Consider the following 14,070-nt stretch of genomic DNA (forward strand, 5'->3'; position numbering starts at 1 on the left):
CATATAGCATTACTTTTTAGCCCCAATGACTTAAATAAAAACTTTTTAACAGTTTAATTACTGTAACTTTTTTTAATTAAGTGATTAAAATTAAAACTTATATTACCCATTTAGTAACTAATAATGCATACAACAATCATTGCTTTTGGATTCATTGGAACCAAAAATGTACTGGGGTCTAAATCTCTTAAATTATAAAAATGGCATGGGTTTTACAGTAATGAAAGGGATTTGCTTTTCCAAATAATAATTCTGATTATGATTTTATTTCCATAAATTCAATTAATGCATGTATGCAATAATAGTATAATACTAATTAAAGACGGCCAATCGCTGTCTCATTTGATTCGCTGGCTTCGTTGCACCAATTTGATGGGAAGTTTATGATTACAATTATAAACTCCAACGTCCACACAATTCTCCTCTCCCACAAATTATATTATTAGAAGAAGTTGAGAACATACATGCAATTATTACCACATTTATGTTAACTCTGCTTATTGAAGTTGATTGTTTAACTTTTTGTAATGATCTAAATAGTTGGATGGGTCAATTTTTTTTGGATTAAATATAAAATTAGTACTTTAATTTTTTCATTTCTTTTAGATTGGTATTTATGTTTTTTTTTTGTTTTAAATTGGTACCGAATTTTTTCTTTGTCAACTAATTTGGTACTTTTTTTTAAACGTTATTAAGTCTAAGATAGGTGACAGAATAGAATTGTGACATGTGGCATAATGACATTACCGTGATGTCATAATTTAAAAATATATTAAAAATCAATAAAACAATATTTTTAAAAACTATTTCCTTTTCTTCTTTCCAATTTCCATTTCTTTTATTTTTTTCTTCCTTTGATGAACCCTAGTCGTCATCGTCGTCTAGGCTCCGATCGAACACCATTAAAACACTCCTCTCCACCACCTCTCTTCAAATTATCGATTAGTTTTCCAAGAATCCGACCCAATTTTGATGAAACAAAAGCCAAAGCTTCAATCTCTTTCTTTCTCTGATCTCCCTTTTACATCGTCAGATTACCATCGGCCTATGGTATGTGGTACATCATGTTGTAGTTAGCATTACCACCGTTGGGATCGCCGAATGAAGATCCGGAGTTTTGAACACTAGATAGTTGGCTATGAATTTTCCTACTATTTTTCATCTACTGTCTGATGTCGAATTGAGCCACCATCATCAATGGCCTTGCCCCCGGTCAATGTGCACTACTACTCAACCTCTTGTTTCTTTTCTTTTTTGTACCGCCACCTTTACTGTCTAATCTCATATGATAAACATATTTGCCAATCTAAGATATTTTGGGGTTTTTTTTGGGTTTGCAGAACTAAGTTTCGGTTAAGGTTTGTTTTTCGGGATTTGATTCCATTTCCCTCCAATGGGTGAATTTGATTTTGGTTTTCATTTTTTATTAGGATTTCATTTATTATCTAGGTTGTCTCTGCTTTGATTTTGTATTGGGATTATGATTTTCTCCATCGTTAAGTACTACAGAGACAAGCCATGGCTACAAAGTTTCAATTTTGATTTTGATTTGCAATGTATTAACGATGATCCCATCACAAAGCTCTGCTTTTTGAATCATTCGAAATTAAATTCAAATTTTTAGGCAATTAAGCATTTTTAAGCTTGATTTCATGGAGTAAACCAGGGATTTTAAAAGATTTAAACTCGAATACAATTTTATGAACTTTAATTTGAAAGAAAACCCTAACTAGAAACCCAAATTAGCTCAACTTTGGTGCCATTTTTAAGTAAAAAATGTGGCCAACCACTAGCAGCGACAAAGGTAGCAACATGGGTTGAAACAGCAACTACATGGTCAATAATTTAACTCAAGATTTAGGTAAATCACACTGAACATCACAAGTGAATTAATTCACAAACGGATTCAAAATTAATTCATCTTGGTTCCAGTCCAATGTATCATTCTACTAATTGAATACATCTATATCTCTACTCGTGGAGTCAACCGCAGCCAAGACTAGCCATCTCCCCAATTGGAATTGTAGACGACATAATAATTCTTCTCAATATTTGAATCAAATGCTTACTTCAATTCTTTTATGGGATTACGAACTTATTTGGATTATCTACTGAAGTAAGTTGTCTTTCTCATAATGTAAACGTTCTTACAATGCACTTATCTTCAGTTTGAACTTAGACAATCAATGAGCTAATATTTGATTGTCACAGTTTCACTATGCATGCAAACTATAAAAGACATAAATACAAATGACATAATAGTGAAATGAGAAATTAACATAATAGTGAAATGAGAAATTAACTTTATTTATTTATTCATCGTTCAAATAAATAGAAAAGAGTTACATGTTTACTACAATATGGGCACATTTTCCAATAGTAATATGTACATGTATAGCGTTATCGTTGCCGGGCAACCTGGGGTGACGGATCCATGTATCCGTTTCAAGTCTGTGTCTTGTTAATAGGGTTATAAACATGAGATTTGATAAATAATATGTAAATTGATAAATGCCATTGAATTGAAATATGTGAAAATATGCGAAATAAATTGAAAACAAGTCATAGGGGTCGATTGAACATGAATGAGCTATTAGGCTTGTAAATGAATGAAACGATCAGATGAAAATTTAGCATAAATACAGGTAAGCAAACTGATGATTGTATATAAGTATGAAAGATATGTTAGGTAATTATGTATTAAATGGAAAAAATGAAATGGATTTGTGCAAATTAAGTAGCATTGTAAGTTTTGGCATGAATATACATATGAATTGGTTATAAGTTTGGTTATATACACGGTGATTTGAAAATGAAAGTGTTGTGGCATGAAATGGCATGAAATTAAGTTATGAATTGAAATTGATATGGTTGAATGCATATGTTTAATTTGTTTATTTTGTCTTGAATCATGGAAATATCACTAAGCATATTTGCTCACCATACGATTTATTTTCTCCATGCACAGGTATAGTAGATTCCCGAAAGTTTGAGCAGTTGGTCCAGTATCTCGAAATCAATCCCCAACTCAACAAACTTTGTATGAGTTTTTTTTTTTTTAGTGTCAAGTATGACATATACCTAGTTTGAGTCAGATTGGTACAAAACTATGTTTATATACACTTTTGGTCTAAAAGGTTGATGTATGGACTTGGTTAATTGAATATAACATGTAAATGGATTCAAATATGGCTGGAAATGGTATGAAATGTTGTAAATGCCAATGGCCTTGCTAAATAAGTATGTTTTTAAAGGTTTGGAATGAATTATACCAATTAGTTAACTTATAGGTATCATGGTATTGCTAGATGATAACTCTTGAAAAGAGTTATATTTCATGCCTTTAGACCTAACTAATCTCTTGTACTTAAGTACAATGTGTTGCATTTTAGGACATTTTAGTTAGCATTTTTAATATTGCGTTAAGACTTGGACAATGTTAGAATTAGGTGCTTTTAATTGCTTGCGATGGAGTTTTTTTGTGTGTTGGTATGGCAGGAACAAGTTTTAGAACGAGGAATTAAATGAGTGAAGTTTTGTCAAGGCAAAGTGCAGACAGTTTGCCAGCACGAATGTTGTGGCAATGCTGGGAAGATCAAGTCAACATTTTTCGTGCAGCAGTCCCAGCTCAAATTCAAACTTGTACCAGATAAATCCCCCTAAAAGAGGAGAAGATAATCACGAGTTGTTAGCCGAAGCTAGCCTAATCTATCTATAAAAGCTGATAAAGTGGACCTCACAAATGGCGAAAAAAAGTAGGAGAGATCCTTAGGCATGAATAAGGGTTTGACTGCGCAAAGGAAAAGAAGTTGAAGGCAGTCTTTCTTAGCCATCACAGGATATTGTGCCACTGAAGTGTGGACTAGGCAAGCGAAAGTTGTTTCCCAAAGTTCTTTTGTTATTTCCATTAGTGTTCCTTCAAAATATTAAATTGAAGTAGTTGAACACAATGTCGGATAATATTTTTGTTTGGAATTTTATTTCCTAGCCTATGAGCTAAATCTCATAGGGTTGGGATTACTTTCGATGAAACCTTAAACTATTTTTATGGATGCAGTGTATATCTAATTTACTTTACTGTTTCATTTTATTGTTCTTATTTCTTAATTAAAATACAAATGACCTTTAGACATAGAAGACTGTTCGTATACTTATAAAATGATTCTAATTCCGAAATGGTTGAATTGGTTGGATTAAAATTAATGAAATGAGCAAGTACTCGATAGACACTTGTAGTAGACTCTAGATATAGAGTCATGGTCATGCAGAAGGAACCCATGCAAGATATTTAAAAAGCCTATGGACACGGGCAAGGTAACTTGAGATTTTGCTTTCGCTAGAGGCAGACCATTTAAAAACTCTTCTGTGTAATAAAGTACATATGATTTTGCCAAGGCATTATTGACAGTAAGGGTCAATTCTGGGTAAACCCGACCTTCTGAATCAACATCACTCTATCCTTATACTTTGTCGTAGTATCTTTGCCACATCATATTTAGTTGTTTATTTCTTTGTTTACATTTCATTTGGATAATCACTCTTGTTATTGCCATTACATTTCTACTCTCACTTTTGCCATAACATTTCCAATTATTCATCAATTCCATCTATCGCATACATCATTATTCCATTGAATTATCATTGCATAATTATCTTAGTTTACCATAGCATCTTATTCATTAGTATTGCCATAACATTAATCATATTACAATAACTTGACCAATTTTTTGCCTCAATCTGATCCTCGTAGGAATGATACTCGCTCATCACTTTATTACTTGAATCGACATATATACTTACACAATTCGCACATTATTTACATGTGACACTAGACCATTGTCAAAGGTGTTTTGTTATGTTTAAGACTTAAAGATTACATGCTTTGACTGGAAATGTGGTTTGATTTTGCATATGTATTTGTTTAGAAAGCGTAGGGTGAAATTTCATTTGGAAATTTCATAAATAAGATGTTACGTCGCGATGTTGGATGCATGTTGTCGCGATGAGAATTAGGTCACCATGCCACAATGTGACGTTGAGCATGATCACCCTCTAACATCGTAACGTCAACCTGAAACTTTGTAATCATTACATTTTAGTCCTAATTTGATCTCGGGTTGGCATTAAAGGTACGCGAAAATGAATGTACAACACTTATATACTTAATTTGCTTGCAAATGAATATTTAATAATATGAATTACTTTATAAATTGTTTGTAGTTGCTCCGGAAACAAATGTGACACTTTACAATTTAGATCTGGCGATCAGATCGGGTATGGGGTGTTACACATCTAACCTTTCACTGTCTGTGTGGAAAACCTTGAGCAACCCGATATCCTAAGCCATCATTCATTGCATAGTATGATCAAATGCCCATCATTAATGGACCAAACAACACCTTCTATCATCGTATTGCAAATATTAGAGAGAGAAAGAACATCACATATAAGAACAATTACTACGATCTACGGAAATTGAAATCAAACTATTAACATTGTACTTACTACATAATATATGCACATGAATTTGCTAGGAGATTATAGTCCAATTTAAGTAAGAAAATCTTGTTTTGAACCCGAAGACTTCGAACTCCCATACCTCCCTTATCAATCATTTTACAATAATCTTTCCAACTAACAAGAGAGAACTTCTTAGTTGTGGAATTAGAGCACAAAATTAAGTTTCATGCAAGTTTCTTGACTTCTTAACACACAGAGACAATAACACAAGTTGTGCTCATGAAATAATTAGGGGTGGATAGAAGTATCGACTTCACTAAAGTTATTTTGCCCACCATAGAAACGACGAGCATCCCAACCATTAAGCTTAGCTTGCACCTTGTCCACTAATGCATTTTTAGAAAATTGGCATCCCTAGATATTTTCCCATATCAGTCACCATAGTAAACCTTAAATGACTAAAAATAGTTAAAATAGTCAATTCTGGGGTATTATGAGAGAAGAAGATCTGATCCTTCTGTTTGTTGATCATATGGCTTGAAACTCGATAAGAGGTATCCAAAATTTCATTAACCCAATATACTTGCTAGCAATCTACTTTCCAAAACAAAATCACATTATCCGCAAATAAGAAATAAGACAAAGTAGGCCTCCTTCTTGAAAGCAACATGGGTTCCCACTACTGGCCCTCGATCGTCTGATTGATTAGCCTCCATCCTTAACACAAAGAGGTATGGCAACAACGAGTCTCTTTGTCACACCTTTTAAATTGTATGCAACATCTTCGTGAGACAGCCACTCCAAAGCAGTTGCATGGACGACGATGTGACAAAATATACTAAAACTTGTACAAACAAACTAGGAAAAACATCTATTAAGGTGTTTTCAATAATATTAATTAAATGTTTTTTATGCAGCAAATGCATGATATTTAATGGACAAAAGGAATTAGAAATAATTAATTTGTATTATCCTTTATCTATTGGCGGTAATTTTGGAGAATTTAAAAAAGTACTTTATCTTATTGCTTTCAAAGAATCAAGTTTATAAGAATTTTCAAAATAATTAATATTTTCAAAAATGCAATGATAATATTTGGAGATAATTTTCATCCAACTTCAAATTTACAAGTTACTTATCTCATTTTGAAAGCATGGATAATTATCGGGCCTATTTATATAGGCTATTGAAGATGCAAAATGTGTGAACTTTTTAGAGTATTTTGTTCTTGTATTAGATTTTGTGGATTTACACCTTTTGTATATTTAGGCATTTTTTTAGAGTGGTATTTTATATGTAAGGTGAATATTTTGAGGAGAGTGAACGTAAAAATTGAGAAAAACTTAGAGGCTACAATTATCCATTAGAATAAGAGCAGAATGAACTTTCAATTGTTGTACCAAGTTAATTGTTGAGTGAATTCATTTTCTCTTAGATAAGCTTAGTAGAAGTAAGATTATTGAATTCGAACTGTGCTAACAAATTTGGTGTCTTGCTACTCTTTGATTGCTTATTTATTTCCCCCACCAGTGTTGTCGCATTTCTTATTATAACAACAAACTTGTCAAAGATAATTTAACTAAGGCTATGTTTGATAAACTGAAATTTTGAGTATTGAAAAAATAAATACTAAAAAAATTAAGTGTTGAATTTAAGTTATAAAATATGTTTAGTACATTACTTAAAATTAAATACTGAAGATAATTAAATTGTTTGATAAATGATAATATAATATTAAATAAAATAGAGTAAAATACAAATAATTGAGTTTATTTTCTATTAAGTGATAAGTAAATTCCTACCTATTTAACATTTTTCACACTTTTTTGTAGAAACACATTTATCTAATAGTTTTCATTGTAGATTATGAAACGTGTTTAAAAAATTAAGTTGCTGAAAAATTAAATTCCAGTTAATTAAATTTTTTTCAACACTTTATCAAATAGGACCTAAGACAAACCATTTAGCTTTTTCAAACACCAATATTGGATTCAATCCGTAAACAACTCAAACCTTTTATTCCTGTATAAAAAGAAAGGGTGATATCGATTAGTATGGATATTATTGTCAATATAGGAGGATATGGGTTTGAATGCGCTGAAGCACATTATCCTCTTGTTGATGGGTTGGGGATGTGTTATGAATAATTTTAAATATTGTGTAAAAAAATAGATATGATCAGAACTTATAATGAAATTATTATAAAAAATCACGATGTAATCAAACTATACAATTATTTAAGCTATGGCTGTAATTCGTTGGTAAATCTTTGAGAGTTTAGTCAAATGAGATAATTGAAGTGCCTATGACAGTATTGACTTCTGGATTACCCAAAAGTTAATGGTATAGTCCAAGTCCAACCTGTCTTATCATGAAAGATAAATGAAATTACCATTATATGTATTAATGGCAATGGAGATGGTTTGCAAAAGGGCAGATAGATAGATAGATATAAAGTAAATGAACTTTCAGCCTTGAGCATGCAGGTAGGTAGCATTGAAAGACGAGACAGAAGGCAGGTGAAGCAAGTAAATGGGGAGTTGGAGCAAAGAAGGGCGTAAAAAGCAAATGGAAACTATTCATACAGTAATGATGGCACGGATTGATTGATATTCTTGAATACAGTTGTGTATAGGCAATGAATATGAGGCCATTGGCCACTCCTGTTGGGGGCATATTCAACTGTTGTGCTCTCCTACATGCGTCTGAACCAAAATGTTGGGAAGATGACCGTATATCCCAATCATTCCACCAATATCAAATAAATCTATTCTAAATTTCTATCTTAAACATTATGAAACAACATTGATATTTGCTTGTTTTCCTCAAGTTATCATTTTTTTTCTTATACATTTAGGATAAATATTTAATAATACATTATATATTTATATCAGATATTCTTGGATTATTCTTTATAAGTTTAAGGCAACAGTTAAGTCTTTATTTTTTTTTACATTCAATTGGATTCTTAAATTTTTAAAATTTATTAAAAAGGCTCTCAACATTTAAAAAAAAAATTAAGCCCTTACTCTTTTTTCTTTTTGTATTCAATTGGGTACTTGAAATACCAAAATACATCGAAAAGGCCTTTTAGTTGTTAAAGTTAACCATCTTTAATTTTTTTCAGTTAAAGCCACCATGTGTCACAACCACAACGTGACATGTGACAAAAAATGATAAAAATAAATAAAAATAAATGAAATTTATAAAAATTATTAAATTTTAATTAAAAATAGCAAAATAAAAAAACAGAAAAATCATTTAAAAAATTATAAAAAATTGTAAATTTTTTTAAAAATTGTAAAAAAATATAAAATATATAGAAATATAGAAAAAAAGCACAAAATTTTATAAAGTTGTAAGAAAATTATAAAAAATGTAAAGAAATATAAAATTCATAAAAAAATTATAAAAATTATCGTACCAAAAGAAGCATTTTATAATTCTTCTATAACTTTTATTGATTTTTATTTTTTATCATTTTTCGCTATATTTCACGTTGTCTTGCGACACGTGATGGCTTTAATTTAAAAAAAAAATTGACCGTACATTTAAAGTTAATGGTTAAAGGGTTTTTTTGATGTATTTTATATTTTTTATGATTTTTATAAAATTTTATATTTTTTATAATTTCTATAAAAAATTTCTAATTTTTAATGAAATTTAAATATTTTTATATTTTTAATTAAAATTTAATAATTTTTTATAATTTTTATTGATATTTTAATAATTTTTTTGCCACATGTCACGTCGTGATTGTGTTATAGGGTTGACTTTAACTGGAAATAATTAAGAGCAATTAATATTAACATTTAACTATTAAAGTTAACGATTAAAGGGTATTTTGATGCATTTCTACAGTTCAAATACTCAATTGAGTGAAAAAAAAGAATTTAATTTTTTTTAAAGTTTAAAGATTTTTTTGATATATTCTGAAAATTTTAAATACTTAATTGAGTGAAAAAAAAAGTAGAAGCTTGATTACATTTTTAGAATGTTGAATTTGGTTTATGCCTCTAATTTATTTATTTATTAATTAAGATAATAATTGAAAAATATTTTATTAATTTAATAATTTAAAACTATAAATAGAAGGAACGTCATTTGGTATATGATTTTTTTTAACTTTTATACTATAAGAAAATGTTAATTTAATCTTTATAATTTAAATTATAACATAATTTGGTTTCTGTATTTTTATAATGTTATTAGTTAAACCAAATAATTAATATAGTTAATCTTTTTATTATAATATTACATGGTTATATATAATTTGAATGCTTTAAGGATCATGCATGTGTTTGTCTTTGTTGTAGGGGTGAGTATTCGATTGAGTCAAGCCATATCGAGTAAAAAAATTTCGAGTTAGTCGAGTTGACAAATCTTATTTTAGCAACCGAATTCAATTTGAATTTTTTTCGAATCGAATCGAGTCAAAAAATTTCGAGTCGAGTTAACGGATCCTATTATTTATACTCAATGTTGCGTCTACATGAACCGATTATATAACTAGTTGACAAAGTATAAGATTATTTAACTACATAAACAATATAATGGTTTTGCCTTTTAACTTAATAGGTAAACATTTGTCAAAACGACGTAGTTTTGCCTTTTAACTTAATGGTTTGACTTTTAACTTTAGGAAAGGTAAATATTTATCAGAACGGCGTAGTTTTGCCTTTTCTTATTCGGATTTTCAGATAACTCGATTTTCGTAATTCATATTCAAGTTGAACCAAAAATCTTGATTTTTTATTCGAGTTGATTCAAATAACTCAATTAACTCGAACTATTTAATCCAAAATTTGAATTTTTTATCGAGTTTTTCAAATCGAATCAGATTTTACTCACCTCTACTTTATTGACATTATAAATCAATGGTCAAATTTCAATTTTGATCACCATACTATGTTGACACTTAGATTGAATCGATATACTTTAATTTTTTACATAATTTGATCCCTCTACTTTTATAGTGTCATTAGTCAATCTAAATAGTTAATACTGTCTAATATTTCAATTACAATGCTAATGTCAATTTTCTCATAAGAATACTATTCCAACAAAAAAATTTATTATGACAAGTTTGAATTGATGTTTTTAAGGAAAACAAATCCACATAAGCATTATTAACGTTTCTATTTGTTTGTCGTGTTACTACAAAGTGAATTTTTTTTAAAAAAATTGAAAATATCACACCAATAAATTTAACAGAAGAATTTTAACAGTAGTTGCAATTGGACTTGAATTTTTAAAATTGAAAAGTAGAACGACTAAGACTAAATTTCAAACTTCCGAAATGATAAAGACTTTAACTTATTTTAACTTTTAAATTTTGAAAACAAATAATTAAACTATGAGCTGCCAAATATTGTGTTAGGCTGTCAAAGCCCGAGATTGATATAGGCACAAATGTGAAAGGTGAACAAAGGTTTGCTTTTATGGACACGTTTAGTGACTTGCATAGAACCATTCTCTTTTAGCCAAGAAATTTGGGTCTTAATTTCCGGTCCTCAGAGCCCAAAGTCTGGTAGCAGACATTTGTTGAAGCCTAACAAACCGCAGGTTCTGTTCTCTTAGGGCCCAATCTTACAATTCTCTTTCCTCTCTTTGTCTGCTTGTGTGTTTTTTTTAGTATTTATTATGTTTTGTTGTTTGACTAATCTGGTCTGGTTAGGACAAAGTACTCAAAAACTCAATCTATCACACCGCGAAACGTAGCCGGTCGGAAAATCCAGACAGGCAAAAGATGAACAGAGAAGAGCTGGAGTGGTGTGTTTCGGTTCCAAAGGTTGAACTTCATGCTCACCTCAATGGTTCAGTTAGGAACTCTACTCTCTTGTGAGCTTACTTTTATCCCTTTTCCCCCTCTCTTTTTTTTAACCTTTCAATTGTGCCCCCCCCTCCCCAATCTTAATCATGAAGGTTAACTTAGATGTATTGTTGTTGACAGTGAACTTGCAAGAGTTTTGGGTGATAAGGGTGTCATTGTTTTCTCAGATGTGGAGAATGTTATAATGAAAGGTATATGTTTTTTAATGCTTTAGTCCTTTATTTCATTGCTTAAAAATCATTGAAGATCAAGAGAGGAAATACTGCACATTGTATTCTTGAGAACCCAAGAAAAAACATGAGCTTGACTACTTTGAGATTGGAAATTTTGATTGATTTAATTAATCCTTGCACATCTTAGGGAAATGGGGTTTCATTATATTGTGTATTTGTGTTCTGTATGTTAAAGATTGGTATTTAGGAGCTCCTAAATTTCCTTTTTTCCGATTCAGACGACCGTACGCTACACGAAGTATTCAAGCTATTTGACCTTATCCACATTCTCACTACTGATCACTCCACTGTTACAAGGATTACTAAAGAGGTAATGTAGTTTTCCACTCGAAGATTTTGTCTGTATTGATTCTTCTAGTTATTTGTTTCTATTTTTCGATCTACAGGTTATTGAAGATTTTGCTGCCGAGAATGTTGTATATCTAGAGCTTAGAACCACTCCTAAGGTACTTTCATTGCTATGTTTTAGTTTTGTGGTGGTTCGTTTTATATGCAGTTTTGAATAAATGGAAACATTGTACAGAGAAATGATTCCATAGGAATGAGCAAACGTTCGTATATGGACGCTGTGATGGAGGGTTTAAGAGCTGTCAGTTCGGTTGACGTTGATTATTCTCCCGCTGGTTTGAAGACCAATACATTTAATGGATCTACGAGAAAGAAGATGTATGTAAGATTTCTTCTCAGCATTGATCGTCGTGAGAGCACTGAAGCTGCCATGGAAACTGTATGTTAAAGATTGCAGTTTGTGGAAAAAGCTTGTTATTTGTTCGATAAATGTCCTTATAGTTCCCTTATTTCTTTAGGTTAAGCTTGCACTGGAAATGAGGGATTTAGGTGTAGTTGGCATTGATCTCTCGGGAAACCCGATTGTTGGCAATTGGTACTCATATTTCCCTTATTTGTTCATGTGTTTTGAAGGTTATAATTCTATCATAATTCTTAATTTTCTTGGCATCCGACATAGGTCTACATTCTTGCCTGCATTAAAATTTGCAAAGGAGAAGGGTCTCTATATCACTCTTCACTGTGGAGAGGTGCGTTTTTGTTGCTACTTCTCAAACTTGTCATGCAACTAGTGTGTGCTATGGTATTTTAAATAACACCGACTTGTTTATTGTCATATCTTAGTGCTTGTAGGTACCTAACCAAGAGGAAATCAAAGCAATGATAGACTTCTTTCCACATAGGATTGGTCATGCTTGTTGCTTTGATGAGGAAAACTGGAGAAAGTTGAAATCAGCAAAAATCCCCGTAAGATATTTATCCCTTAGTACGTAGGTTGATATCTGACTTTCGAGACAATTTACTTGATTGACTGATTTCAAGTGATTTGTTCGATGTTGAAAATCATGTTTCCTCTCATAAAGTTTCATTAATGTCTGTTCCTCTCTTTTGTTTCATTTTGCAGGTTGAGATTTGTTTGACATCCAATATCCGGACGGAAACAATATCTTCAATAGATATTCATCATTTCGGTCAGGCTTTTCTGCTTGTCTTTCAACTCTTTTAAGAAATTACTTTTACAAGTATATTTAATCAGCTTCTCTCAAAGGATTTGAGCATGTTTTTGATTCTTCATTTTTTGTTCTTCATCCTGATGTTTAGACGAATTGGTTTGTGAAATGGTGATGCAGTTGATCTATACAAGGCAAAACATCCTTTGGTTCTCTGCACGGATGATTCGGGGGTTTTCTCTACCAGTCTTTCCAGGGAGTACAATCTTGCTTCCTCTTCGTTCGGTAAGTGGAATATAACTAGCACAACCAAATCATTTTTATGCAATTTGATGATTTTACCCCCTTTTTTTTTTTTCTCCCAGGTCTCGGAAAGACTGAAATGTTTCAGCTTGCTGAAATCGCTATCAATTTTATATTTGCTGATGATGGAGTAAAGGCCGATTTAAGAGCAACATTCGAAGAAGCTGTAAAGAAGCTGAATTCATGATGACGGTATCCATTCCGAAAGCAGAATTGTACTTGTTATGAATATACTTTATAAGCCAGTAGCAACATTGTCGATCCAATTTCGGTTGCAAGCAATTCGAGACCGGCTTGTCGATCATTGATACATGACTCCTGTTGATTTTTAGGCTGACATTCATGCTTACAATTTCTATGTTGAAACCAAGTGATTTGTGTTTGCAATGTGCATTTTATGGTTGTTGAGATTCTCACAAGTCTTGGCCTTTTATGTATGGCCCTTACTGAAATAATTTAATGCTGATTTGACATTTGATTTTGCAAAATATTCCGATTTAGATATTACAACTACTATTTGGATCAACATAATTTTACAAATGTTTGGGGTCTAAAAAGAGAAATTTCCTAGGACTCAATCTCAAGATTGAGTTTCGAATCTCATTATATGTAAATATGATAATATGATGTGTGGGTTTTCTTTCTAATGTAGATACCCACACAGGTTTAGACTATGTTACTTCATCTTTTAATATTGTATATAAAATTAAATACATATTTTTTACTTTATGATTTATTAATTTCATATATTCATTATATTAAGATATCTAATAAGATTGACGAA

General features: G+C 31.0%; 1 protein-coding gene across 2 annotated transcripts; it reads left to right on the forward strand.

The window, feature by feature from the left end:
• The first annotated feature begins 11,117 nt into the window (after positions 1–11,117).
• Positions 11,118–13,759, forward strand: LOC107961981 (N6-mAMP deaminase). 2 transcript variants are annotated; one of them, XM_016898176.2, is made up of 11 exons: positions 11,118–11,301; positions 11,414–11,484; positions 11,745–11,836; positions 11,913–11,972; positions 12,050–12,253; positions 12,333–12,409; positions 12,494–12,563; positions 12,667–12,780; positions 12,938–13,004; positions 13,164–13,268; positions 13,349–13,759. In XM_016898176.2, exons 1-11 carry the CDS (start codon positions 11,210–11,212, stop codon positions 13,471–13,473), a joined length of 1,077 nt encoding a protein of 358 aa, XP_016753665.1. In that variant the 5' UTR covers positions 11,118–11,209; the 3' UTR covers positions 13,474–13,759. The 2 variants fall into 2 exon arrangements, with proteins under 2 accessions (XP_016753665.1, XP_040971894.1); XM_041115960.1 differs by having other exon boundaries at positions 11,127–11,281.
• Positions 13,760–14,070: the final 311 nt, after the last annotated feature.

Source organism: Gossypium hirsutum, chromosome A06 (assembly GCF_007990345.1).
Source record: "Gossypium hirsutum isolate 1008001.06 chromosome A06, Gossypium_hirsutum_v2.1, whole genome shotgun sequence".
NCBI classification, from domain to species: domain Eukaryota; kingdom Viridiplantae; phylum Streptophyta; class Magnoliopsida; order Malvales; family Malvaceae; genus Gossypium; species Gossypium hirsutum.